Source organism: Ambystoma mexicanum, chromosome 6q, assembly GCF_040938575.1.
Source record: "Ambystoma mexicanum isolate Mex_15411 chromosome 6q, UKY_AmexF1_1, whole genome shotgun sequence".
In the NCBI taxonomy this organism is placed as follows: Eukaryota; Metazoa; Chordata; class Amphibia; order Caudata; family Ambystomatidae; genus Ambystoma; species Ambystoma mexicanum.
Genome location: NC_090937.1, coordinates 710530600 through 710557849, shown reverse-complemented (window position 1 = coordinate 710557849; position 27250 = coordinate 710530600). Strand labels below are relative to the sequence as shown.

Here is a 27250-nt window from a genome sequence, read left to right as displayed (position 1 = left end):
CTGTAGCGGAGAGGAACAAGGATTGGTATTCCCCCTATTTTCTAGTACCGAAGAAGGACGGAGGACTGAGACCCATCTTGGACTTAGGAGAATTGAACAAATTCCTCAGGAAGTACAAGTTCAAGTTGGTGACTCTCTCTCAGATCCTTCAGGCCCTCCAGATTCAGGACTGGCTGGTATCTCTAGACCTTCAGGATGCTCATTTCAATGTGCCAATCCATCTCAAACGCAGGAAATACCTGAGGTTCGCAATTGGCAAATCTCACTATCACTTTCGAGCTCTGCCATTTGGGCTGACCTCCGTCCCGAGGGTCTTCACCAAGCCAATGTCGGTAGTGGTTGCAAGTCTAAGGAGGGAAGGGATCCACGTCTACCCCTACCTAGACAATCTGTTGATTAGAGCAGTATTTTCGGAACCAGCTCGGATCCAACTAGATTATGTCTGCCACTTCCTTCAAAAACTGGGCTTCTCCCTCAATTTAAAGAAGTCACAGATGATACCATCACAGAGACTCCAGTTTATCGGAGCGGTCCTGGACACTTCCCTGGAGAAAGCCTCGCCACCAGAGGTGAGGGCTCAAGATATTCTGCAGATGGTCACCAAGTTTCAAAATGCCCAACGTCTCCCAGCCTTCGACTTTTGAGGTTGCTAGGCCGCATGGCATCCTGCATCTTCCTTGTGCCAGAGGCTCGCCTGAGAATGAGATCTCTCCAGTGGGCACTAAGAACCCAGTGGTCGCAATTCTCAGTAAGAATGACAGATCTCCTTCAGGTTCCGGACAACGTGGCTCGAGAACTTCAGTGGTGGGCCTGTCGGGAGAATATTTTGAAAGGAGAACTGTTTTGGCAACCATGGCCAGACATAACAGTAGTCACGGATGCCTCACTCACGGGGTGGAGAGCCCATGCCAACGACTTGACCATGAGCGGTCGTTGGTCTCCATCAGTGTCCAGACTACATATCAACCTGTTGGAGCTGAGAGCTATCAGACTAGCGCTGAAGGCTTTTCTGCCATCTGTACAAGGGAAAAATGTCCTAATAATGACGGACAACACAGGAGCCATGCACTACCTCAACAAAAGACGAGGCGTAGGATCACTGCCACTGTGCAGAGAGGCGATGCAGCTCTGGTTTTGGGCAATTCAAGAAGGAATCTCTCTATCGGCAGTTCACTTAGCCGGAGAGAAGAACTTGACAGCGGACGCTCTGAGCAGGCAGAGCACAGTCTCCCACGAGTGGGAGATAGCTCAGGAAGTCCTTCAAGAGATCTTCACCCTTTGGGGAACCCCTCAAGTGGATCTGTTCGCCACCAGTATCAACAGGAAGTGCGATCAGTTTTGTTCAAGGGAATTTCCCCCGAGAGGAGCTCTAGGGGACGCGTTTGTAGTGGACTGGGAGTTTCCACTTCTGTACGCGTTTCCTCCAGTCCCTGTCATTCCTCAGATGATCAGGCGGTTGAGAAAATTCCGGAAGACTATGATCCTAATTGCCCCAGACTGGGCCAGGAGAACGTGGTCCCCGGACCTTCTGGACATATCCATCTTCCCTCTGATTCGTCTTCCACACAGGGTGGATCTTCTCCCGCAGAAGGGAGGTCAGGTTCTCCATCCAGACATCAGAACCCTCAACCTTCACACTTGGTTTCTGGAAGGTTGAGATACAAGGATTGGGACCTCCCAGATGACGTCATGAAGGTGTTGCTTTCGGCTAGAAGGCCAGCAACAAAGACTTTATACCGCTGCAGTTGGAACAAGTTTTGCAGCTGGTGTAGAGAAAAGAATATCAAACCCTTTTCATGTGGTACACCAATGGTGTAATCTTTATTGCTTTATTTGGCGAATTCAGGTCTTCATCTTCAAGCGCACTACGGAGGAGCCATCATATTTAAAATTGCCCCTATTTCTGAAGGGGTTGACTAATGTCTATCCCCCAAAGCCGTTCAAGTTCCCTTGTGGGACTTAAATCTAGTCTTAAATTTCCTGATGGGTACTCCCTTTGAATCACTCCATTCTTGTTCATTAAGATTTCTCACCCTTAAAACAGTCTTACTAGTGGCTTTGACATCTGCCAGAAGAGTGAGCGAATTACAAGCTCTATCTTGCAAACCTCCTCATACAATTTTTCACAAAGACAAAGTTGTCCTACAAGTGAAGCCTAATTTCCTCCCAAAGGTAGTCTCTGAATTCCACATCACTCAGAAGATAACCTTACCTTCATTCTATCCTCCTCCCCATCCTGGGAAAGAGGAAGAGAGGCTACATAGGCTGGATCCAAGGCAAGCCTTGAGTTTTTATATCAGCAGACTTGCTAGGATTAGGCTAGCAGACCAACTGTTTATAGGTTATGCAGGACATAAATTGGGATTGCCAATCACAAAACGGACCATTTCCAGATGGATTATTTTAGCCATTCTAGAATGCTACAAATTGGCAGGGAAAGAGCCCCCTCAACACCTTAGGGCTCATTCAACCAGGGGTATTGCAGCCTCTTCGGCCCTCCAAATAGGGGTTCCGGTTCGAGACATATGTGCGGCTGCCACATGGTTGTCCGCACATACCTTTACAAAATTCTACAATCTGGATTCCTCCTCTAGCCAGGAGACAAGATTTGGCAAAGCTGTGTTACATTCTTAAAGGGAAATATTTCAATTTTACTCCCACCTCCGTTTACACACCACTGCTATGGCAGTCTATCAAGATAAGGAATACATCGGAGGACACAATCCCTTCGAAGAACAAGTTACTTCTTACCTTGTAACGTTCTTTCAATGGGATGTTCCTCCGACGTATTCCTTATCGCCACTCCCATCCATCCCCTCAGTAAAACTCCCCTTGTAATTGCAGCTTACGCTCCTTCAAGGTCAATAACCAATTCATGCACAGTTCTCTTAAGCTTCAGAACGGAACTGAGCAACGGACGCTGCACGAGTCTACTTATACACACACGATGACGTCGGCGCCGATACAGAGGCTGTCGAGGGACACCAACTCGAGGGACGTCGACGTGCAGCGCCCTCTACTGAAAAATGTTTCCGAGGCCAGCAGGCTGGAAGTAATCTATCAAGATAAGGAATACGTCGGAGGAACATCCCATCGAAAGAACGTTACAAGGTAAGAATTAACTTGTTCTTCTGTACAAATAATAAAACAAATGTGGTGACTTCTTTTATTGCTATTATTAGGGTCTTTATGATGTTCGTGGACGTAGCTTTGGGGAGCCATGGAGCACTTTTCAATCCTAGGGGGAGGAACACAGTGAGGGAAGCAGAGCAAAAGGGAGCGGGGGGGCTAACGGGAGGACGAGGGTGGGCAATTGGCAGCAAGAGATCTACAATCGACCAGGAAGGAGACAGTGGGGAGCAGATCTCAGTCTTGGGGAAGTGCAGGGTGTGTGGAGCTAGGTGTTTGGGCAAAGTCATTCCTTGAAGAGCTCTTTCCTGAACTGTAGAACTGATGGGGCTAGTCTGATTTTGTGGAGAGGAGGTTCCAGAGTCTTGGACCGTCAACCGAGAAGGCCTGTCTTCTTGTTCTTTACCTCCTTTCAAGTCTGCACATTTCCTTCTGTTGGATCTCAGGTGTCCGGGGATGCTGATTTCCTCAGAGCTTGGGGACTTCAGGGTGACAGCCTTGTAGATGATGCAACAGGATTTAAAGATGCTACGGGCTTACAGCGGGAGCCAGTGCAGTTTGATGAGGGTTGGGTGATGTGGTGGAATTTGAGTCTTGCTGCAGCATGCAAGACACATCTTAGGGGTGCCACAGTAGTTGCCTGAATGCCTCCCAAAAGGGCATTGACACCATCCAGATGGGAGAGCACCAAGGCTTGGACAGCGGATCTGAAGTTCTTTTCTGGGATGAAGGGCTTGATTTTCTGCAGGAGAGGAAGTTGGCCCCAAGCAGTTTGTTTTTTCCTTCCTTTGTACTGTTTGAACATGAGGTCTGTTGATGTTGAACACAAGGGACTTAGCACAGGTGGCCAGCTGGTGTGTGCAGCCCACTATGTTCATAGCGGAGAGCTAGGTCTGGATGTCGGGGCGTTTGGTGGTGTTGCTCAGCAGTAGGAATTCAGTCTTGGAGGGGGTTGAGCTTCAGGGAAGCATTGGACAGCCAGATCAATGGGAGGCAGGCCTTGAGCTTGTGGATGTCATTGATTGAGGATATCTTGGTAGATCTGCGTGTCATCTGTGTATTGGTTGATGTGGATGTTGTGTGGAGCAAAGAGTGTTCCGAGCTGTCCCATGTAAAGTTGAAGATTACTGGGGACAGGATGGATCCTTTGCCAGACTCTGCAGGTGACGGGTAGAGTTGGTGATCTGGAAAAATCCATTTGTATTAACTTTTGGCGATTGACAAGGTAGGATTTGAATGGGCTGAGGATGATCTTCATGTAGGTTGTTCGGCAGTGTCTGGTGGTCTACTGTGTCAAATGCTGCTGAGAGTTCACGGAGAACTAGGAGGCAAGGATGGCCATCATTGACTATTCACCTTGATGGTAGAAGTTTCTGTGCTGTCTGGGTCTGAAGCCAGGTTGGTAGGACTGAAGTTTGGCTTTGATGGGTTGGAGGAGTTGCATGGTTACTGCTTTGTCAAGGATCTCATCTAGGAAGGGAAGATGGGTGATGTGGTGGTAGTTGTCAGCAGGGTCCAGTGTTGGTTTCTTAAGCGGAAGAATGTATCCGGTCTTTGGGGTCGAGGGGAAGGTGCCATGAGTTTGGGAGCTGTCAATGATTGTCTGGTAAGGGAGGAGTGCTTCAGTCGGAAGGGTCTTGATTACGGAGGCAGGAAGGATGTTGTCTGCATACAATGTGGCCTTGAGGGATGCTAAGGTGGCAGTGAAGACTTACATAGTTGGTGTCTTGAAAGTTATCCAGGTAGTTGTGGTTTTGCAAGATGGAATGTGTAGTGTGCTGTCGGTTGTGGCATTGGTGTCTGTTTTGAGGGATCATGTTGATCTTGTTGATTTAAAAAAAAAAAAAAGTTGGCAGTGGATTTTTCGATGTAATGTGTTATGGGTGGGTTTGGCAGAGGATTGATACAGTGCTTCATGGCTTTGAAGAGGGCTCTGCTTTCATTGTTGGCCTTGGATATGGTATTTTGGTAGTAGTTGGTATTGGCAGTGTTGATCGATCACCTGCGTGTAGCACAGAGTTTCTTGAGTAGGGCGAGGTCTGATGAGCGGCAGGATTTTCGCTGATTCTTTTCTTGTTTTTTGATGGTTGGTTTGTTGAAGTTGAGTTGTTCAGTGCACCAGGGTTTGCAAGGTTTAGGCTTGGTGGTGTGCTGGTTCACTGGGGCATGGCGTTTTGATGTTTTTTGTGAGGGTCATGATGAGTTCTTGAGAAGCGAGTTTCAGTCCTGGTTTGTCGGAGCTATATTAACCCATGTGATGTAGCGGTTGGTGAGGTCCTCCATGAGAGCCTCTACTGGGAAGTGCTTGAAGGATCTGAAGGCTTGTTGGCTTGGTTTCCAGTGGGTTTGCTTGAGGTCTGGTGTGACTAATCTCAAAGGTGATTGGTGGTCTGACCAGTCGAGCAGGGTAGAGCTGTGATCAAGGGTGGGCAGTTGGTGATGAGGTCAAGGATATTACCCTTCCTGTGAGTTGGTTCTTTCGTGTGCTGTATGAAGTTGTGTGTTGAGAAGGCAGTGGGTGGAGATCTTCCTTTTTGATTTAGTTGCTGGGTTGCCAGGGATGTTGAAGTCGCTGAGGAATATACTCGTATGGGTGAGAGACTTCCTGGTGACCATGTCCATGAAGTCTTCGATGAAGGAGGGGTTGGGCTTGGGTGGTCTGTAGATGAGGTGAAAAGTCTGTGTCTGTTGGGAAGAGCTGTAAGCGGCAGGATGGTTTTCTTCGAAAGAGCCAATGGTGGCAACGTCCAGTTGGGGGAATGTCCATGATGCCTTGTGAATGATGACGAGGTCTCTGACGATCTTGTTTTTACGGTCATGTTGTAGAATTCTGTAGCCGTTCAGTGTGAGGACATCTAGGATGTGAGTGGAGGTGGATGTCATCCAAGTCTCCATAATGAAGATGGCATCTAAGTCCTGTGATAATGAGGCTGCCGATGTCAGCTGCATGGCTGATTGCTGAGCGGACATTGGTGAACATCAGTGTTTTTGTAATGGTGGATGATGAAGTGGTCATTGGGGTGTATGGTGACGTGGGTGAGGTTGCTGCAATGCTGTGTTCAGGATGTTGCTGGTGAGCGGCGTGTCTGGCGAGTTGTGACGGCAGTGATTGGCTGTTGGGGAGAGAGGGGTGAAACATGTATTCAAGGGAGCTTACCTGATGTTAAGAGGGGTAGGGTTTCTGGTCCAGTGTTCTCCTGGTCTGAACAGGTCCAAACAGAAATTACCAGTTTCTTATAAGACTTAAGAACAGAAAGGAAGAGGCAGGGCCAAGAAGGTAGGTGGGGTTTAGGTCACTTAACCTAAATGTACTTGTTCACTAACTGCAAAGGAAAAGAGGCTTGAGGGCTTCTTAAGTAGGGAAAAAGGGTGGCAAAACAGGAAGACACAAACCAATTAGCAGTGACTGACAGGTGGGTGGGGATTAGGTCACATGACCTATATCCACTTGCACTTGTTCACCTACTTCTTGTTTGCCATTTTACGAAGTTTCTTGGAATATGTTCAACTCACAACGGTTGGTATATTTGATGAATGAAGCATATTTTGTAATGCCCCTTCTTGAAAATAGTTTTGATATATTCATTAGCAATGCAATTCTAAATGACCAGTTGGAAAAACATATGCAAGGTAATCATGCTACCAACATTTTAATGAAGCCAATTAAAAAAAAATAAACGGAATTCATTGTAATGCAAAAAGTTTAACATTAAGCTACAGACCATATGTTTACAAACAATGAATGTGACTATATCCGTTAATAGAAAAAAATCATGATACAATTCCTGCTGAACAGTACAGGTTTGAAAAATAAGATGGTCCCGATTATGATGCTACTACAAATTTTCCTTTACACCCTAAATAGAACGGGAGCACACAAGCAATGCTATTTTCAGGGTTTGAAATGAGGGAATGGTGCATTCTTTGGCCTAGTGCACTTGGCTATTACTTACCCCTTCCTTTTTTCAAAACATCTTCTTTCTTGCCCAAATTAGAAAACTGGAACGTGAAAGAAGTGAAGAATTTGAATTCAGTAACAAAGAGTGCCGCTACTTTGGCCTGTCACCCGAAGAACGCAGAGAGCGACAGGTGATGGAAGAGTCCCGATCACTATATGAGATTCAGCACTTGGATGAACAAGCTTTTCCAGCTCTTTCTGTATGTATGCATTTATTTACATATCAAGTTAGATAGCTTTCATTTTATGTTTGTGTTCATGTTTATTGTGTTTATATAGCGCTTTACGCCAAAGCGCTGTACATTATAACAACAAGAATACAATAACAGTAGAAGCAATTACAAGATATGAGTCAAACCAGTGATACAGCAACTAGAACAATTTGCCAGTGGAGATAAATGAGGGAAGAAGGGGTGGAGAGGGGAATGGAGTGGGGAACAGGAAGTGAGATAAACTGAAGGCGAGAGAGGGGGGAGAGGGGACATAAGAGGAGACAAGGCAGGGGGAGAGAGGCAAGATGAGGATAAAAGGGGGGTGGGGGGAGGGAAGGGCGGAGGAGGATCAGAATATCAGGGAGTGGAGAAGAAGATTTTAAGGAGACACGAAAGGAGGAATAAGTGGGAATGGAACGGATATTATTTTATTTTCCAAACTGAGCCTTGAATACACCACATCAACTGATTTCCCACCCACCATAAAATACAATTAAAAAAAATCTGTATTCTTTTCCTTCTACATTAAATTGGGTCCCTTTTTTGTTTTTTTGTTGAAATCCAAAGCCTTTGGCAGACAAGTTGCTTTCTTTTTTTTTTTTTTACCCATCTCTAAAGGATTCATCATTTGTACTCTGGGAGTTCATTAGAAAATGGCTGCCTGTTATAAGGTTCAGTCTTTTTTGTGGCTGTTTTTGTAAACCTGTATTTGTATTTTGTCCACTGGTATGATGGGCAGGTTCTAAATAGTCCAAGTGTTACTCTTGCGTCCCATCCCCTTTCCTCCATACTGCATGGCTGGCAAGCTTGTACCGCGTTCGACCCGCTTTCCTCGCGGTCTCTGAAGAACAGAATAGCCAGGTGGAGGGAGCTCTTCTAGAGATCGCCTCCAGAAGACCTGAAGGACTTTGTCAATCATCGATCCAGGCCCAATGTAGAGCCACTCTTTTCTAGCGGACCCCGCAATGGAGACACCTTTCCAAGGACTCGCCCCCGTGGGAGGAATCGCTCAGGTTCCATACCTGCACGAGTACCGAGGCTAAATCGGCTACCTGCTGGCAGGTCGAGTGGTCAGTGGATCCTCTCAGTGACAGTGCTGAGGAACTAGAAGGTTCTTTTACTGTGCCTTCACCCGAGGGGCCACGTCCTAGTACCAGCAACACGTCAGAGGGGTGTCTATATGCAGTATTACCGGAAGATCCGCTGAGGTTGAAACACCTACCAGGTATCGGCCTGAACAGCAGGGTAGGCCTCATGATCCAGAGTCCTGAACAAGGCTGGGCCCAGTGAGCCAAGCAACACGACGCAGGCACGTGAAAGGCAGCTCGACAAGATGGCCGCCGTATCACACATTACGGGCACCTGTCCGATACCGCACCAAGGAAGGGAGCAAGTGGAGGAACAAGTGTCGAGGTGGGACTGGTGTCAACCAGGTATGTGGCCTACAGCCTATCTTTCATTCGCGCAGGGCAGGTTCCCGCTGCGTCCGTATGGGCAGGGCACGCAATGGCTCCAGCAGCCGCCCGCTACCCCGTCAATATCGCCTACCACCCCTCCGGCCTGTGAGGACAGATTTTTGGAAATGTTCCTCGGGCTCATTAAATCTCCTCAGATGGGGGGGGTCATCCTCGGGGACGCCATCAGGGACGTGCTCCTGCCAATGACTCTTGCGCCGCTGGCCCCAGTACAGGTGCCCCTGTGCAGCCTGCGCCGCCCGCTCCAGCTCCCCAACTGATAGTACAGGTGGTCCGTACCAGCCTCCGCTGCAGCCTCCAGCTCCGGTCTCCACACCTCAGCCTTCGGCTCCCAGCACTCCTCCACCGGTGCCAGTTCAACCGGACCCCCATGTGGTCACAGTTAGGGGATGAGGACCCCGACACACTGTCAGCCAAGGCCTTTCACGAACATCTGGCATGGCTGACGGAGTACTTGGGCCTGCCTCAACTCGAGGTAGAGCAACCATCAGAGGGGTTCCTCGTTGTAGTCCTCATGCTACGTCCTGCAATGAGAACGGGGATCCCAATGCAGAAGGACTTGTCGCCTTGGCCAAAAAGGGCTAGCTCAATATCCACTAAGTCCAGCCGGTCATTCGACGCCTGGATGCTAAGTTCAGGCAGATGGAGGGGGGGGGGATATACTCTTGCTATCAGCCCATCCTCAGCCGCACTCCTCAGTGATCGCTGCGGTATCAATATACTCCGAGCCTGTCATGGTCCAGTCTTGAATCTTCCTGCAGGAGTGATGCTGGCCCACCAGACCCCCTAGGTGTGCCAACTCAACAATCTCTAATAAGATATAATTACCAAACTGGCAAACCCAAGGGGAAAGAGGAATGGAGAACAAAACAAAAGCAGATCTTCACTGGTCTTTTCTATGTAGACTTCTCGACTACTGGTTTTCCATCTGGAACTGGTGTACTGGATTGATGATTCCTCAGTGTCGTGTCTGTGAAGATCTAAACATATATAATATACTATTACTATCACTTTAATTAACCACAAAAGCTTTAAAATGTTTTCAGTTAAAAGAAAAAAAAAATATATATATATATATATATTTCTGAGGCTTGTGGGATCTGCTTAGATCACATGCTGTGCATAGGCCGACATCTAGTGGAAGCAGCGGAGTATTACAGTTTGTTTTTCGAAACTCGAAAATGGGCCTCGACACAGGGCGTGCCAGTAATACTATCCCTAGTGTGACGTCCACTGTACCCAAGATCCCTCACGCGTCTAGGATCCTCAGATTGTTTTTTTCTGCCATACTGGTCGGAAGCATTTTGCAGAGTCCCCTGGCCTTAGCCATGCTTTTGCTAAAAATTTAAAATAATCTATTGACATCCTTCCCCACACCAACGTCTAACTTCGACACTCGACGCCGGCTGGAGAAGAAATCGACCGTCGGCTGCTGCACGACGGATTTGGGCCTCGGAAGGCCTCTGGCCTCGGCCCGGTCCTTGGAAGGCCTCTGGCCTCGGCCCTGCAAGTAGGGAGAGTGGGGGGTGGTACATACTCTACACTCATGGTATATAGGTACACCTTATACATTTCCTACACTTAACTGCCCGCTGCCTCAAGGTGCGTATGGAGGGTACCCCTTTTCAATTCTGCCCCAAGTGCAATCGCAAATACCCTTGGGTCGACAGGCACGCCACGTGCAATCTCTGCTTGCCGAGGGACCACCCCGAAGCGAACTGCAGAGCGTGTAGTAGGTTTAAACCTAAGACACTTAAGGACCGTTCGACGAAGCGTTGGGCCCACCACGCCAGGCACGCGGCCATGGCAGCGGAGGGCGCCTTCAGCGACGGCAGCAACGCCGTACTTTCGGACAGCGAGGGCATTACAGTGTCGAAAGACAGCCGAGCGCAGGTCTCCGACCTCGGAAGGTCGTCCGGCAGGGCGGCTATGGGGAAGACCCCCGGCGACACAAGCGCTTCACATCCTACACACACTAAACACAATAAGTCCAACCGAGACTCGACGTCGAGTTCTTGGAAAGAGGCACAAACAGAACGGTCCGATTCGGTGTCCTCTGGGCGCTCTCGATCAAGATCGCCGCATGACTCCAGGCAATCATCCACTCTTGCCAAGAGTGCCTCGCTCCCTAGGCTAACAGAAGTTCGATCGTCGGAAGACGAAGACGACTTCCACCCCCAGGCCGCGCTCCAGGAGTCGGAGCCCGCAGTTAAAATCAGCGAGGCCCCATGCTCGAAGGACAGGGACACCACCCCCGATCCTCGACGCCAGGCGTCGAAAACCTCCGGAGCCACTAAAGGACAGGGAAAACATGTTTCCACTCACGGGGAGGGAGGAAAACAGCAGAAGAAACAACCTTTACACTCTTCCACACCTGTGAAACACACCTCTCCCCCTAGACAGACAGACAAAACCAGGTCTGCTGATATGTCTAAAACCAGCAAGGCTACTCAAGATAAATCCCATAGACTTGCTGAGAGAGTCATTCCCAGTTCCAAAAAATGGTCCAACGAAGACATAGATAGGGTCATGTCAAGAATGTCTTCTTTGGCTGATTTTTATGATAAAAATCCAGAACATTTCCTCTCGTATGATCCACAAGGGGCGATACCTTCAGGCTCTAAGGATCCTATCCTCCCCGAGTAAAAAGCCCCTGGTTGAAACACTGATGAGGTCAGAACCCTTTGAGGTACAACCATACGCAAGACCTTACTCACTGTATCAAGGAGAGGCTTCCTTTGGTGAGGACCAAGAATTTGGTATGGTAGAAGAGCAAACCGTGATGGGCTACTATGGGGATGATGAGGACCAGGAAGAGGAAGAGGAAGACCCGGAAACATACAGAGTAGATTCCCCGGTAGAGAACGAAGCCCCGGTTACTGACTCCCCGGTCGATAACCAACCCCTCCTAAACGAGATTCTCGCACGCGCAGCAGAACATTTCCACATTGACACCCACGGTGTCCAGGAGGAGAGGGACTTTGCAGAAGAGTTACTGGGAGAAAGGAGGCCTGTTGCCCAGACCATCCCTATCCTTAAGTGCATTCAGCGGAGAATAGATCCGTCCCTGGTGAACCCGAACCTCACCAGAGCAGTCAATGCCAGGGTTGAAAAACTTTTCAGGGCGGCCCAGTCTGACCCTCTCTATATAAGAGGGCATCTGAAGCCAGACTCCCTAGTTGTCACCAACACTCGTAAGAGGGCTGGGACACCCTTGTCATCGTCCGAAGCTCCTCCCGACAAGGAGAGCAAAAGACTATACTGTTTCGGCAGGAAAGTAGCCTCAACGTCCGCCTATCAATTAAGGATTGCAAACTCCACCACCCTGTTGGCCAGCTACAACCAGTTAGCTCGGATTTCCGCAGAGGGTAGAGCCGTGTCTGGTTGCATTTTGAAAGCAACCTTCGACGCCGCGGATAACGCAGGCAGATTGATAGCGGAAGGCACTGTTATCAAAAGACATGCGTGGTTACGGCAGTCTGGTTTTAAGGCAGAAACCCCAGGCATCATTGTTGGACAAACCGGTGGAAACCGATCTGTTTGGTAAGGCGGTCGAAGGCGCACTGAAGAATGCCAAGGACGAATACGAAACACTCAAGTCCCTTGGCCAGTTAACCAATAAACCCCCTAACCAGAGAGGGAATAGTAATTTTCGTCGCCCACGCGGCCAAAATTCCCAGACAGGATCTACCTATTCCCAGGGGCAGGGTACACAGTGGAACAACAACCAACAGTCTACCCAGGGTTACGGCAGGGGTAATAGGAGAGGTCGTGGTAAAGGCACAGGCAGCCCCAACAAGGGAGGCGGCACGCCTCCACCAAAGCAGTGACGCACAGTTCAGGGTCCCTTCTCACGCAACCCCAGTAGGGGGACGCATTTCCAACTTCACCCAGGCTTGGGAAGGGATCACATCAGACAGATGGGTGCTGTCAACAGTATCCACAGGATATTGTATAGAACTACTGCAGCGTCCCCGGAACCATCCTCCACGACAAAGAGTACACTCTTTAGAACATCAGAAGATTCTCCTCGAGGAGATCGCCATTCTGCTAGAAAAGGACGCCATAGAACTCGTCCCGGGACACCAGGTAAACAAGGGTATTTATTCAACTTACTTCCTTGTGCCAAAGAAAGATTTGACAATGCGCCCAGTATTGGATTTACGGCCTGCCAACAAGTATGTCAAGCCCCAAAAATTTCGTATGACCACGCTACAAGAGGTAATCCCCCTCCTAAAAAAGGGGGATTACATGGCAACCTTGGATATGAAAGATGCTTATTTTCATATTTCCATGTTCCCAGCGCACAGAAAGTATTTGCGCTTCAAGGTGGACAGTCGACACTACCAATTCAAGTTACTGCCCTTCGGGATAGCTTCAGCACAAAAATACTGGCGGTGGTGGCTGCACACCTACGCAGGGAGGCAATCCCAGTGTACCCTTATCTGGACGACTGGCTCATAACGGGGGAAACCCCAGGAATTTGCAGGACAAACATTCAAAGGACTATCGACCTCCTTCACGAGTTAGGCTTCTCAATCAATGAGAAAAAGTCAAGCCTAGTGCCAAGCACCTCAAAACAATTCCTAGGAGCAATCCTAGATACCCAAGAGGGGTTGACTTTTCCTTCAGAAGAGAGAATTCGGAATATACTACTGCAAATTCCGCATTATCAGTCTGGTCAACAAATAACGGTACGCAAAGCAATGCGTTTACTGGGCATGATGGCGTCATGTATTTACCTGGTCCCCCACGCGTGCCTGCGTCCCATGCAGGAATGGTTGGCGAAACAGTGGTCTCAGGCAAGTGGTCAGTGGGACGATCTAGTGGTCGTTTCACCAACACTGGTACAAAGCCTTCACTGGTGGACAAGAGAGAATCTCGCACAGGGGAAACCCTTTTACGATCCCGAGGTACAGGCAATAGTCACTACAGATGCATGCCTGACGGGGTGCGGAGCTCACCATCTCCACCACACAGCTCAGGGCCTCTGGTCTCACTCAGTGGCCAAGAACCACATCAACCTGCTAAAGCTTCTGGCAGTATTCAGAGCGCTTCAGACGTTCGAGCCCCACCTACTAAACTTGTCAGTGCAAATCCGGACGGACAGCACAACAGCCATGTTCTACCTGAACAAGCAAGGAAGGACTCCCTCGCCAAATCTGTCCAAGCTTGCCCAGAAAATCTGGATATGGGCACTCAGACGGAACATCTTCCTGTCATCACAACATGTTCCAAGGGAGCTCAATTCCCTAGCGGATGCTCTGAGCAGAGACTCCCTCCCAGAGGAACACGAATGGGTTCTACACAGAGAGGTCGTAGAAGATATCTTCTCAGTGGGGTTTCCCCATTATAGACTTATTCGCCACAAGCGAAAACAGACAATGCCCATGATTTGCATCCAGGTTCCCCCAACCAGACTCCCAGGGGAACGCCCTGTGGATGAACTGGTCAGGGATGTTTGCATACGCTTTTCCACCAACTCCTCATCAGGAAAGTGGTGAACAAGATGAACAGAGAGTCGATGACGCTTGTCTTAGTTGCTCCCATGTGGGCAAGACAACCGTGGTTCCCACACCTACGCAGGATGGCGGCGTGCGAGCCCATCAAACTTCCAGCCTGGTACAACCTACTGTCCCAGCACCAAGGTCAAACAGTGCACCAGCAACCCAACTCAATGAACCTGGCAGCATGGTTCCTGAGGTCATAGAGTTTGGACATCTCAATTTGCCACAGAGGTGTATGGACATCCTAAAGGAATCTAGGAAACCAAACACAAGGCACTGTTACTTTGACAAGTGGAAGAGGTTCGTTATCTGGTGCCAGAGTACATCAATCAACCCGGTTGATTGCACTCCTTCCACTATTGTTACATACATGCTCCACCTGCTGGATGCAGGATTGGTTTTTAACTCACTGAAAGTACACCTGGCAGCCCTGTCGGCTTACACCACTTCCCATAGCAAGGTTTCATGGTGGAAAGTACCAGTAGTTAAAGCCTTCATGGAAGGAGTAAAGAGACTTCACCCTCCTATTTCAAACCCACCACCAGGGTGGGACCTTAATGTGGTGCTAGCCAAGCTCATGGGCCCCCCTTTCGAACCCATGCATAAAAGTAGTCTCAAACACCTGACTTATAAAACGGCCTTCTTAGTAGCTATTACTTCTATAAGAAGGGTCAGTGAAATTCAGGCTCTGTCAGTGCAGGATCCCTTCTTTACTGTCCATAAAGACAAACTGGTTTTACGCACACACCCTAGGTTCTCACCTAAATTTATATCAAAATTCCATGTAAACCAGTCCATCGAGCTTTCGGCTTTCTTCCAGGACCCACAAAGCTCGGCTGAGGTGAAACTACACACCCTAGATGTGCGTAGGGCGGTCCTCTATGTAAATAAAACCAGACCGCTAAGAAAAACAGATCAACTGTTTGTCTCCGTAGCTACAGGCAGAGAGGGGGATCGCGTCTCTAAAGGTGCCATCTCGAAGTGGATTATTAACTGTATCCAGCTGTGTTACTCACTCTCTGAAAGAACTCTGCCTTTCACGCCAAGAGCCCACTCTACTAGAGGCATTGGGGCCACTCTGGCTTTCATTGCAAATGTACCCCTTGACACCATTTGCAAAGCGGCTACTTGGAGCTCTATTCACACTTTTACTCAGCATTACTGCATTGACACCCATTCCAAGGCAGATACACAAGTGGGACAAGCGGTTCTAAGACACTTATTTGCTCATGACCCTTCTCACATCCCACCTCCTTCAGGTACTGCTCGCTAATCTATGCACAGCATGTGATCTAAGCAGATCCCACAAGCCTCAGAAGGGATGCATTACTCACCGTAATCGTATTTCTGATGCTTGTATCTGCTTAGATTCACATGCGACCCACCCTTCCTCCCCTCTGAGAGAAGGCGCATGATTGCTTGTAGTCTTAACTTTCTGTCTATCTGCTTGGATTATCTGTACTCACGCTACTCCTCATGCTACCTCATGTCAGAAAAAATACAATCTGAGGATCCTAGACGCGTGAGGGATCTTGGGCACAGTGGACGTCACACTAGGGATAGTATTACTGGCACGCCCTCTATCGACGCCCATTTTCGAGTTTCGAAAAACAAACTGTAATACTCCGCAGCTTCCACTAGATGTCGGCCTATGCACAGCATGTGAATCTAAGCAGATACAAGCATCAGAAATACGATTACGGTGAGAAATGTATCCTATATATATATATATATATATATATATATATATGCTTGATAGCTGATGGGCTTAATATAGCTAAGTATCTTTCTTTCTGAATCTTTAATATCTTCTTTTACTCAGACTTATAGTCTCAAGAATCTTAATTTATTGTGAAGTATTAATAGTTCAAAATCCTTCAAAAAATAGTCTTGAGATTTAAAAGTGTTCTTGTCTGAATATTGATGTCGGAAATCCACAATCTAAATTTTATATTTTTTCTTGGTAACTTTCACTTAACTGAAGTATAAATGTTGAAGAGGAACACGCTGCTATTGACATCTGGAAATAGCGTGCTCATACCTTAACTCCCATGAAGAATACAGGAATCTTTGAATGAAGATGTGCTCTCAAATGAATCGAAGCAAACGAAGAACACGAAGCAAACGGCACCGCGCACTCTGGAAGATGAACCGCGCAGTTGAAGAGGAACCGCATACACGCACTCTGGAAAGGAACTGCGCAATAAAGAAAATAAGCGCTACCAAAACGGAAGCCACTCGATAATACTTCCACGAAACGACACGCAAGAATATGCAACTACGTCACAACCAGGAAGCAACAGGAGCACAATATAGGACGCACAATACACATTTTAAGGTACTTTACTCAAAAAAACAATATGACGAACTTCACACGCACGCAAGAATTCAAATAAATATTCGATAATTTAGCATTGTAAAAACACCACAATAACTTCACTCATGTAAAACAATTTATACCTAGTTTCAGAAATACTATTCCAACTAGAACATTAATAGAGATAAAATGTAAATGCAGCCGCAATTATAGAGAAGCTAACGTTTACTTTACCAGCCGGTTAACTACACGAGCAGAAGAGCACATGAAAGTTCATAGCTTAGTAGGATTACTTTTTCAAACGAATATTGTTTCAAAATAACTTCTTGACTCCAATTGTAGATATTATATTGATAACAAATAATAAGTGTTAACCACTTATTGACTAAGCTTGCTTCATCTGTATAGATATTCTTCTTTCAACGCTGGATGAGTTCTTCTTGAAATAACTTTCTCTTCTCAGTAGTTTTTTCCTTCTTAAAAAGTTTCTAAAGATCACTATAGTTACATTTTCTACAGAGCTAAATAACTGCAACCTTCCTCTAAGGAAACTGGAATGTGAAAGGCAGTTTAGAATCTTAGTGAAAGTTCCAAACTACCTCACAGCATCTCTCATCCAATCACTGTTGTGGAACGGACCCTCCATCTTGGCTTGGGAAATTAGGCACTTCCTGAATAGTTTTACATTAAGGAAACCTAAGTAAACAATCAGATGTTTAATTCAGAGCAAACACCCAAACATCACTCAACATTACTCCTACAAATATATATGATGTAGCCTCCTAAATGGGAGTTTTCTAGTAAAGTGTCTCTTTGAAAATGTGGAAATATGCCCTGGAATCCTGACAGAGCCTCAGTCGTCCTCGGCCTCCTCGTCTGCGGCGCTGCTAGGCAAGGAGGAGAAGATCTTGGAGGCATATGGGGAGAAGCTGTATTCCAACGTGTCTCTGCATCTTCGTCAAGCCAACTCGGATGCCATGCTGGCAGCCGTTAACCAGAGGCTTTGGCGGGAAATTGCAGATTTCCTCCCAGAGCTTCGGCCCAGAGCCAATCGCGATTCAAGGCGGGACTAGCAGAGGCCAAGATGGTGGCACAAGACAACATGGAGTCCACCGTGGCCCACATTGACACCTCTGGCCGGGCCATCTGCATTACCACGGACATGAGAAGAATGGCCTGGCTCAGTGCTGCTAAATTCCACCCGGATGTCCAGTAACCTGTCGTTCGAGGGGGTGACCTCTTTCACTTTACTACGGATGAGGAGCTGGATAAAAAGAAAAACAGCTCACAAACCGCGAAGTCTTTATCCATCCTTACAAAGACCATGCCCAAAACGTACACCCAGTCACAGCAGCGCTCGGACAAGGGGCGTACATAGAGGGTTCCGTGGCTTCCAAGAGCGGAGGTCCAGGCAGCTGGACCACTTGCCGACCCAGCATCGGCTCAAACAACAAAAAGGGAAAGGGAAAGGGAGGGGGTGGGGGGGGGGGAATAAGGGCTTTTTCCAGCCCCCCTCCTCAGCAACAGCCTCAGAGGGAAAGAAGGCATGACGCGCCCCTCTGGGTCCACTGGTCTCCAGTGGGGGGCAGGCTTGCTCTTCATGGACACTTCTGGCGCCAGAATTTCGTGGACCCCTGGATCCTCTCTGTAGTATCCTGTCATGATCACTGCTTCCAAGGAGCCAGGATCAGCCCAACGTCCTTGGAAGCAGGCCCCTAACCCTGATCCTAGGCACCAGCCGGTCCCCACAGGGACCTTTTGGACCTTGTCCTGGTGCCGGTGGCACCAGGCTCATCAGAAGCATCGGTCCCGGCACTGGAAGCGCCGGGCTCATCATTGGTGTGAAGGTGCTTGGGTGGACTTACCTGCGGCAGACCATGCTGCTTACTTGCCAGACTCTTAGAAGTCCTCGGTGAACTGGGACTACTTTCTTACCTGGGTGGGGCAGCTCCACTCCCTGGATACAGCACGTGAACTCTTCTGGAAGCAGGAACTCTTTTCTTTAGGCGTGGCCGTGGAAGGAGACGCCTCATCACTCCAAGGCTATTTAAACCACACCCGATTGATGAAACGTGCTTCGCGTTATTCTGCATCTGCAGCAGAACGCTCACCGAGTCTGTTCCAGCATTTCTTCTTTGGATCCTGAACCTGCAAGAATTATACTTACCATTCCTGTACCCGAGCAACATCAGCACCTGCAAAAGACCAGAAACAACAGGTTAGCAGAACGAACTTTCACACACAGTGCTTGCTTACCTGATCCATCGGCAGCGGCCGTGTCTCACGCTGCACCTTCGCCGGCAAAGATAAACAGCATTATTATACTTACCGGCACGCTGTGCACTCCAGATTCTTCACGCTGCATCTGCACTTGCAAAGATAAACGGCATTATTCTACTCACTGGCACGCAGTGCATTCCGGATTCTTCACGCCGCATCTTCACCTGCAAAGACAACAGCAGTGTCACACTTACCGGCACGCGGCGAATTCCGGATTTCTTCATTCTGCATCGCCTCCTGCAAAGACAAAGAAAGAGACAGTAAGAGCGCTGGCCATACTTACGCAACTCCAGGCGCTTCAGTGCCACGCATAAAAGACTATAAAGACTAAAGGTGTCCAGAAACTTACCGGTCGTGCAGTCAACGACGGTACCCATCCTCTGAAGTCAAGAGGCCCACGTTTCACCAGTGAAGGAACTGGCAACGGCACCCTGCACTAGACGCAGATGGAGAGCCCAGCATTCACCTCTCTAAGGTGAGCACGTTGACCTGGGAGGGGGGTTCAACAGACAAGCTGGGAGGAGAGAGAGATAGGGACATTCAACAACCCAGACCTTTAATCCCCATATTATTTCACCTGCAGAAACCTCACCCTTCGAGTTCGACACACAGTGCGGAGAGGGTCGACCCCAGAAGCCAACCGAATCCTGCACATCACGTTTCGTGTTACAGACACCTTCCTGCCAAGACCCGCGCCTCCGTGGGAATCAGGTGAGCGTTACATATCCATGGAGTACCGCCTACCCATCCCAGCCTCTCCTCTCTCTTCCTCTCCACTCCCACATATTGGGACAGCAACTATTTTGGCAGCGATCCGGTCGCTCGTCGAGGGCCAGGCAGTGGAGGAAGTCCCAGCCTCCCAGCGAGGCTAGGGCTTCTACTCCAGGATTTTCACAATTCAGAAAGAACTAGGCAGGCCTGAGAGTTATGCTGGACCTTTCCACCCTCAACCTCTCCCTACCACTACAAACATTCAAGATGGTTATGCTAGCTTTAAGAGCAGAGACATTGTGCAAGGGAGACTGGATGTGCTCCCTGGATCTGAAGGATGCGTACTTGCATGTCCCGACTTGGCAGCCTCATCGTTCTTTACTATGATTCAGGATCATGGGCTACCATTTCCAATACAAGGTGCTTTCCTTCGGCCTCAACTCAGCCCCCAGGGTCTTTACCAGGCTGATGAATACAGTGGCGGCCCTCGTCAGGGCTCTGGGCTACTACATATACCCGTATCTCAACGACTGGCTTGTCAGGGCTTCATCTCTGGAAGCGATGCACCACACTTTCCACGCTCTTATGAACACAATGCACAATCTGGGCTTGTCCCTCAATATCAAGAAGTCGCAGCTGCAGCCCACGCAGAGTCTGATCTTCTTGAGGCTCATCTGGCACACATGCTCCAAGAGAGTCTGTCCTTCGGAGGACAAGAGCACGGCCATCAAGAGGGCCACTGTGCACTTCCTCAGCAGAGAAGTCACATCGGCCTGGTGGTACCAACATCTACTTGGTCTCATCGCAGCGGTACTACTGGCCGCCCCCCACACGAGACTCGGGATGAGGAGGATACAGCTGCACTTCGCAGCATCATGCAACTAGGAGCGGGGCTCTCAGGTGGAGATGATCAACGTTCCTCTTTCTCTTCACCCGGACCTTACATGGTGGTCCAGGGACTGCAACCTGCTGACAGGCAGACCCTTCCGGCAACCTACCCCACAGTTCACCATCACTACAGACTCCTCTCTCGAGGGATGGGGGGCCACCCTGGACATCCACTTCATGCATGGCACCTGGACACCTGGAACCGGCAGGAGTACCACATCAATTGGCTGGCACTGACGGCCGTCTGGCTAGTGCTCCGAGCCTGCCTTCCGGTTATCGAGGGCAAGGTTGTCCTTGTTCAGACGGACAACTCCACCAGCATGTACTATATCAACAAGCAGGGAGGTACCAGGTCCCCTCCACTGTTCAGGCTGGCTGTCAGCATGTGGATATGGGCCCCGGGGAACAATCTACCTCATGGCCGTCCACCTTCTGGGGAATCCAACCTGGAGGCGGACAGTCTCAGCAGACTGGGAGCGGACAATTACGAGTGGCAATTGAACGATTCGTACTGCAGGAGATCTTCAGCAGATGGGGACACCCCCAGGTGGACCTCTTTGCCACCTGGGACCACAGGAAGTGCCAACAGTTTGCCTCCTGGCAGGGCGAACACCCCATCTCCCTGGGCGATGCATTTCAGATTCAGTGGAACGGCATGACAGCATATGCCTTCCCGCCCACACCGCTGATACACAGGTTGATATGCAAGATCAAGGAGTCTTGCCACCTCAGCGTCATTCTAATAGCTCCATGGTGGCCAGTCAGGCCATGATTCTCGGAGTTGCTCAGCCTCTCGGAGAGACCACCCATTCGCCTTCCGACGGGCCCAGCACATCTTCTGGCGCAGCAGGGGGGCAGGGTCATCCACCCCGTGCCACAGAAACTAGCTCTCGCAGCATGTTTCCTGAGCAGATCACACTAGGTCACCTCAGCCTTTCCCAGGCTAATCTAGAGGTCATACAGGGAGCTAGGAGCAAAGCTACTAATGCTCAGTATAAGAGCAAGAGGACCAGGTTCTGCAACTGGGCAGAGTTGAAGGATATCAACCCCCTTGCATGCACATTGGACGACGTGCTCTCCTTCTCGGTGCACCTCGCCCACCCGGGGGTGCAGGTAGACACTTGCTGCACGTAATTGGCAGCCATTAAGACCTACAGGAACTCTGAGGAAGAGATGATCTTTTCTTCCAACCAGATTGTCAAGAAGCATTTGACTGGACTCGCCAGACTCTACCCGCCCATCAAGACGCCACACCCTGTGTGGGACCTTAACACAGTTTTGGGGGTCCTGGCGCACAAACCATTTGAGCCAATGGTGTCCGCGGACATCCGGTTGGTCACCATTAAGACGGCCTTGCTAGTTGGCCTCGCCTCGGCTTGCAGAGTCAGCAAAATCGAGGTGCTGGTCGCCTCAGAGCCCTATACTACATTTCACAAGGATAAAGTAGTCCTGCGGACACACCCAGCATTCCTACCAAAGGTGCCTTCCGCATTCCATTTGAACGAGGAAATGGTGCTGGCTATGTTTATTGCTGAGCCTAAGGACGAGGCACAGAGAGTTTGTCACCTTCGGCGGTTCAAGACCGGTGTATCAGGCCTCGAAGGCCTCCATAGCCCGTTAGATGGTTTCGGCCATCAAAGAAGCTTACGAGGGACAGCATAAGCCACTGCCGGCCAATAGGCATACGATCAGAGCCAAGGCAACGGCCATCGCATTCCAGCGGCATGTCCCCTGGCAAGTCATAAGCAGGGCGCCACATGGGCCACCATTTTGGCTTTCTGCAAGCACTACTGTTTAGACACCTGCTCTAGATCAGACACAGCTTTCGGACAGACGGTTCAAATAGAAACCTATGTGCTTAAGGAGGGTCTCCTCTCAACCCTGGGGCTACACTCAGTTGTAATTGCCCATGCAGTACGGAGGAAAGGGGACAGGATGTAAGAGTAATTTATAAGTTACTCGCCATAGTGACCAACTTACTTTTAGTCCTTAGTCCCCCTTTCCTCCATATGTCCCACCATCCCCCCCCCCCCCCCCTAATAAAACTGGTGTCATTAGGCAATGTTAATCTACTGTCGACGCGTCCATGGGGACTGAGGTGTGGCGCTGGAAGGCAGAGTCAGGGCAGCGCATGCTCCCAGGGCTGTACCCCCCACGCACCTCTAAATTTAAAGGGGAAGGTTTTTTCTGGTGAAAAAGTTTCCGTCTGAAGTCCCTAGGAAGGGAGGCCCATGCAGTATGGAGGAAAGGGGACTAGTCACTACGGTGAGTGACTTATCATTTTTCACCTCCAGTTTTCTCCTGTAATGGCTTGGGCAGGCATTACGGATTTTGGAGTGGTTCTACAGATCACTCCGCTTTCTCCAGTAGACAATATTTCATGTAGTTTTTGATTACCAAAATCAGTTTCACGTGCAATGTGCATTAAATTAACATTTCTATGTTGTCGTCAGTAGAAGTTTAATCTGGCTTGGAGGAGGGGCTGGAGTTCGAACTATACCACTTGTGTATTCAAGGTTTCACACTAGCTATCTATTATCCTTTTCGTTGAGCTTTCAGCCTTTCCTAACAGATATAAACTAAATAAATGAGTAGTTTAGGTGGAAGTGGAAGTAGGGGAGATGGGGATTGAAAACAGAAGAGGGTGGTCAAATATAAATGTTGAGGAAAGAGTAGAGCATTCAGGAAATGTAAGTGTACAGAGCTTTACAGTGACCTCTTGAGTCATTGGGTAATGGACTGTTATTCTGGTACCTGACTTGTTGACTTGAGGAACTGTGATGGTTGAAGCCTGGCTGTGAAGCAAGTACAGAATCCGTCGGACTAGCCAATGATTTTCACCCACATTGCAGACATAGGGATATCATGATGTGCTTGTCACCAGATTCTAGTTACCAGTGAAGGACCTGCTCTGGCATGGAGAGGGGAGTCTGGCATTGTTATCTGAGCCACTTTCTATGGATGTGTCACTCCTTAGGCTGGCCACCAATACCACCTCATCTCGTTATCAACCTCATGATTTCCTTTAACAATATGGCTAATCATCTTTACTGTGATGGGATCTTGGCTTGATCTTGAGCCATGTTTAACCTGTTGGGCAACTGCAAATGATGCTGCTTGCTGATATTTCTTCCCGCACACTTGACAGTACTGATGGTTTGTGTTCTGTGGGTGTCTGGTTGCTACCACTCCCTCAAGTATTTCTGGTATCTTCTTTTGGTGGGGAGTGGTGTTTTTCATTAGCATAGGCTGCCACTTGTGTCCCCATATGTTAGACCTTCAGAGTAGTATTTGGAGGTCAGAAATGTGGACGAAAAGAAAGTGTTTTAATGCTGACCAGCTTGTTCACTTCTCGCCTTGTCATGATTAATTTGGCCATCCAGAGTTCTAGATCCATAGCATTTCTGAATACCATGCTCTGGTATTAAAATGGTATACCAGACCCCCTTTTTCTTTTGTTCCTAGTGCGATTAAGTTCCTTCTGCTTCGGCAAGGGACAGTCACAGGGTGGCTCTACTAACACCCCTCCAGCTACCGTGTGGGCAAAGAGGAGAAATCTCCATAGTGTGGAGGGTGCCTGAAGCTCCCTCCCACCAGACCCAAAACAGTGTGGGGGCAGTCTGGAATTGAACATCTTATGTGCTCCCCTAGCACACTACTGCATCATAATATTGAGTAGGTACATCCAGCCATCCAGATAAGGGGCGCATGAGGCCTTTTTACGCATTTAATTCTTGCCAATATGGCACATTTCACTATTAAATGTGTACGGTTTACGCAAGATTGTCACTGTAATTCTTTATTTTAAAAAATCCTCTTTTGCCAGTAGATGGCACTGTAGTATGAACCATCAGTTCTACTCACAGGAGCTCTGTGAGCAGACTGCAGTGCCACTGGATTTCTGGATATCAAGCTCTGCAGGACAGTGTCCAGCCTGCAAAAATATGCACAGCCATGGACGTTTGCTTGATCGGCAAAGGGGAGTGCTTTTTATTTATTTTTTGGAGGCGGTGGCTGCAGTGCAGCCGATCTTTCCAGCCGTCGCGTGGGGGAGGGTAACTTGGCTTATGTCTAGTGAGTGCCAGGGTCTGCTTGCTCGTATGGGCGTTATACATAAACATAAGGTCTATGGCTTTGACCATACGAAAGTCTGTAGAATTACAAATCGCAGTGCAGTAACAGGGTACAGACTTGCCCAATAATGAGTTGATGGGTTTTGCATGAATGACTTCTTCGCTTAGCTACTGTAATTACCTCCTCTATAACGATTGTTACCACTGGCAGTGTATTGTCTTCAAGTGTAATGGTTTCTGTAAATGCGGTTGATTTGTGATGAAAAGTGAAGACCACTTTTGCACGGTCCTTCAAAGAATCCTGTATACTTTGATGACTACTTCTGTCTGTGTCTGGTCTAAAAGTGTGAATCGGTGGTATGCGTTTCATTTATGTTAGTCATAGACCTTCAAAGCCGTCCTTCCCATAATAAGGATTAATGTGTGTCCCATTATGGGCAAAACCCATGGTCCGAGCGATTGCAGTGCATAGCAATGCTCATTGCAGCTTATTTGCTTTCATGTACTAGGCTTCCTTCATGGGCGCACAGCGGTAGTGAGGGGTTCAATGGTTTCTGTGATGATGTAGTGTCAGCAGATTTAGTGCACGGTTTTCTAGGATATTTTCATGAACCATTTACATCGTCACCAGTGCTTTTGCTGTGGAGGGCCTAGTAGCTCCTAGGTTGGGGCATGAGGTTTCCAGTGGCATGTTTGCAAGGGGATTCAAAATATGTTTGTCAAAGGTCACCATTAACACTGTCTGAAGGAATACAAAGGTATTTATCTTTACTAGAAGACAGTGTTTGCGCTACTGATTGAATAGGCGCTGTTGTGGATAAAGGGGCAAATTGCCCATTAGACACTATAGATGATGGTAAGGAGATTCTCCTTTGGTTAGTTATTTCATGAAAGCCTGTTGGTAAAGGCTGATTTGGGATTGTATCGGGACCACTAGGCAGTTGTTCAATTTTTTGGCACCTCTCGGGGTTAGTTGGAGGGAATTGACATGTTACAGTAGTCTACAAGCTGCGTGTGGATTTATAGAGCTTTTTCGTACCATAACGCAAGCCCGGTCGGCGTTGGTTAGAGGCCTTCTCTGATATACGGTGATGCCCCATATTGCAAGTGGGAGGTAGGAGAAGGAGGGCGGTAGAGAGAAAGTGGATAGAGGAATACTAAAAGCACAGGCCCACAGTCCCATCACAAATTGCAGCGCGGGTATAATTGTTTTCCAAAGTAATGCAGTTGGTAAGTAAATGCGGTTCAGGAAGCACCTCAAGACCTTCCTCTTTGCTTCTGCCTTCTCTCCTCCTCTCCTCTGCTGATTTGTTCTGTCTCCGCATCATGCACCTGGTTACCCTCTGACTTCCCGGACCAGGTACCTGCTCTCCCTGCCACCCACCTGCACTGCCTCCTGGCAATCCTTTGTACTAGAGTCTGTATCTGTAACCATACAGTCACCACCCTCTCCTCTTTCTGCACTTGGCAGACACACCCTGTCTTGCCTTAATTGCTGGCTGCACTACCACTGTTTGCTTTTTATTATTTATTTATCTGTGTTTCCTTTGCTCAGCACTTTCCACTTCTCCCTCTTCCATCCACTTTCCCGTTTCCTTCTCCCATGCACTTGCACATTCTCAATGTCACTGGCCCTAGTAAGATCGTTTTGTTCTCCTTTGTTCCCCCTCCCTTGCCTTTTGCGCTCAAACACTTGTGTATGCGCACGATACAAATAAAATCTCTATCTACGGAGCCACGAAGGCACCTGGCCCGTAGCCACTTTATATGTTGCAGCTCAGTTTAGCAATACATTTATTCAGAGCAACGTGTTTAATTGCTTGCCTGCCCCCGGCAGGTAGCTTCCTATGGCAAAATAACCACTGGTGAAGTCCCACCTTTCTGCAAAATCACTCCTCCCCCATGAGGGAAAGCACCGGGTTGGACAATACCTCATCTTTTAGCCATATTCAGGACAATATTTTTCCCAAGGAACAGGGTGGTTGATTAAGCCACACGAGGTAAGAGGCGCTGCAACCCTACATTGTAAATCACCCCAACACTGCCAAAGACTCTACTGACTCTCCGCAGTGCTATATATGTTAATGCAGTTACCGAAATTGCCGGAGTCTGTGCACCAGAATGTCAAGCAGCGAAGCCTCTCGCACCTTCTTATACTCGCCTCTCATGTTTGAGAGGCGAAGGAGGGACCCCAAATGGTTTCAGAGGACTGAACAAAACAGCCTGCAACATAAGCGCCTGTCGCAACCACGATCGCTGCATCCACCGGACAAACCAAACGGCCTTCCTCGCAGAGCACGGAGGGAAAGCACTCAACGTGTAAAGTCAATCTGCACTGTCATTAAACTCCAATTTCCAACCCTACTCCCAGTTGGGACTTGAATGTTCTTTCGAGGTTAATGGGACCCCCCTTACAACCCATCCACAAGGCTAGCCTTAAGGCCCTCACCTATAAGCCTGCCTTCCTAGTGGCGTTCGCCTCTATAAGAATAGTGAACAAACTACAGGCCCTTTCTGTTCAAGACCCCTTTGTGACTATTCACAAGGTAGTTTTGCGCACACACATGCATTGCGCCTTAATTTATCTGTTGCATGTTAATCGATCACAAGTCACTTCTTTGTCTATCTGGCAGCTGGTAGAGAAGATGACCCTGTCTCTGAATTGGCGGTTTCCAAATGGATTGTAAATTGCATCACTGT

At 48.5% G+C, this 27250-nt stretch overlaps 1 protein-coding gene across 2 annotated transcripts in view; it reads left to right on the top strand.

The window, feature by feature from the left end:
• The window catches only part of OTUD4 (OTU deubiquitinase 4), a 1503132-nt gene that overhangs the window by 828146 nt on the left and 647736 nt on the right, over positions 1 to 27250 (top strand). For both annotated transcript variants that reach the window (XM_069631220.1, XM_069631221.1), the window contains one exon: positions 7125 to 7287. In XM_069631220.1, the coding sequence (XP_069487321.1) occupies positions 7125 to 7287 (163 nt within the window). The remainder of the gene's footprint in view (positions 1 to 7124; positions 7288 to 27250) is intronic.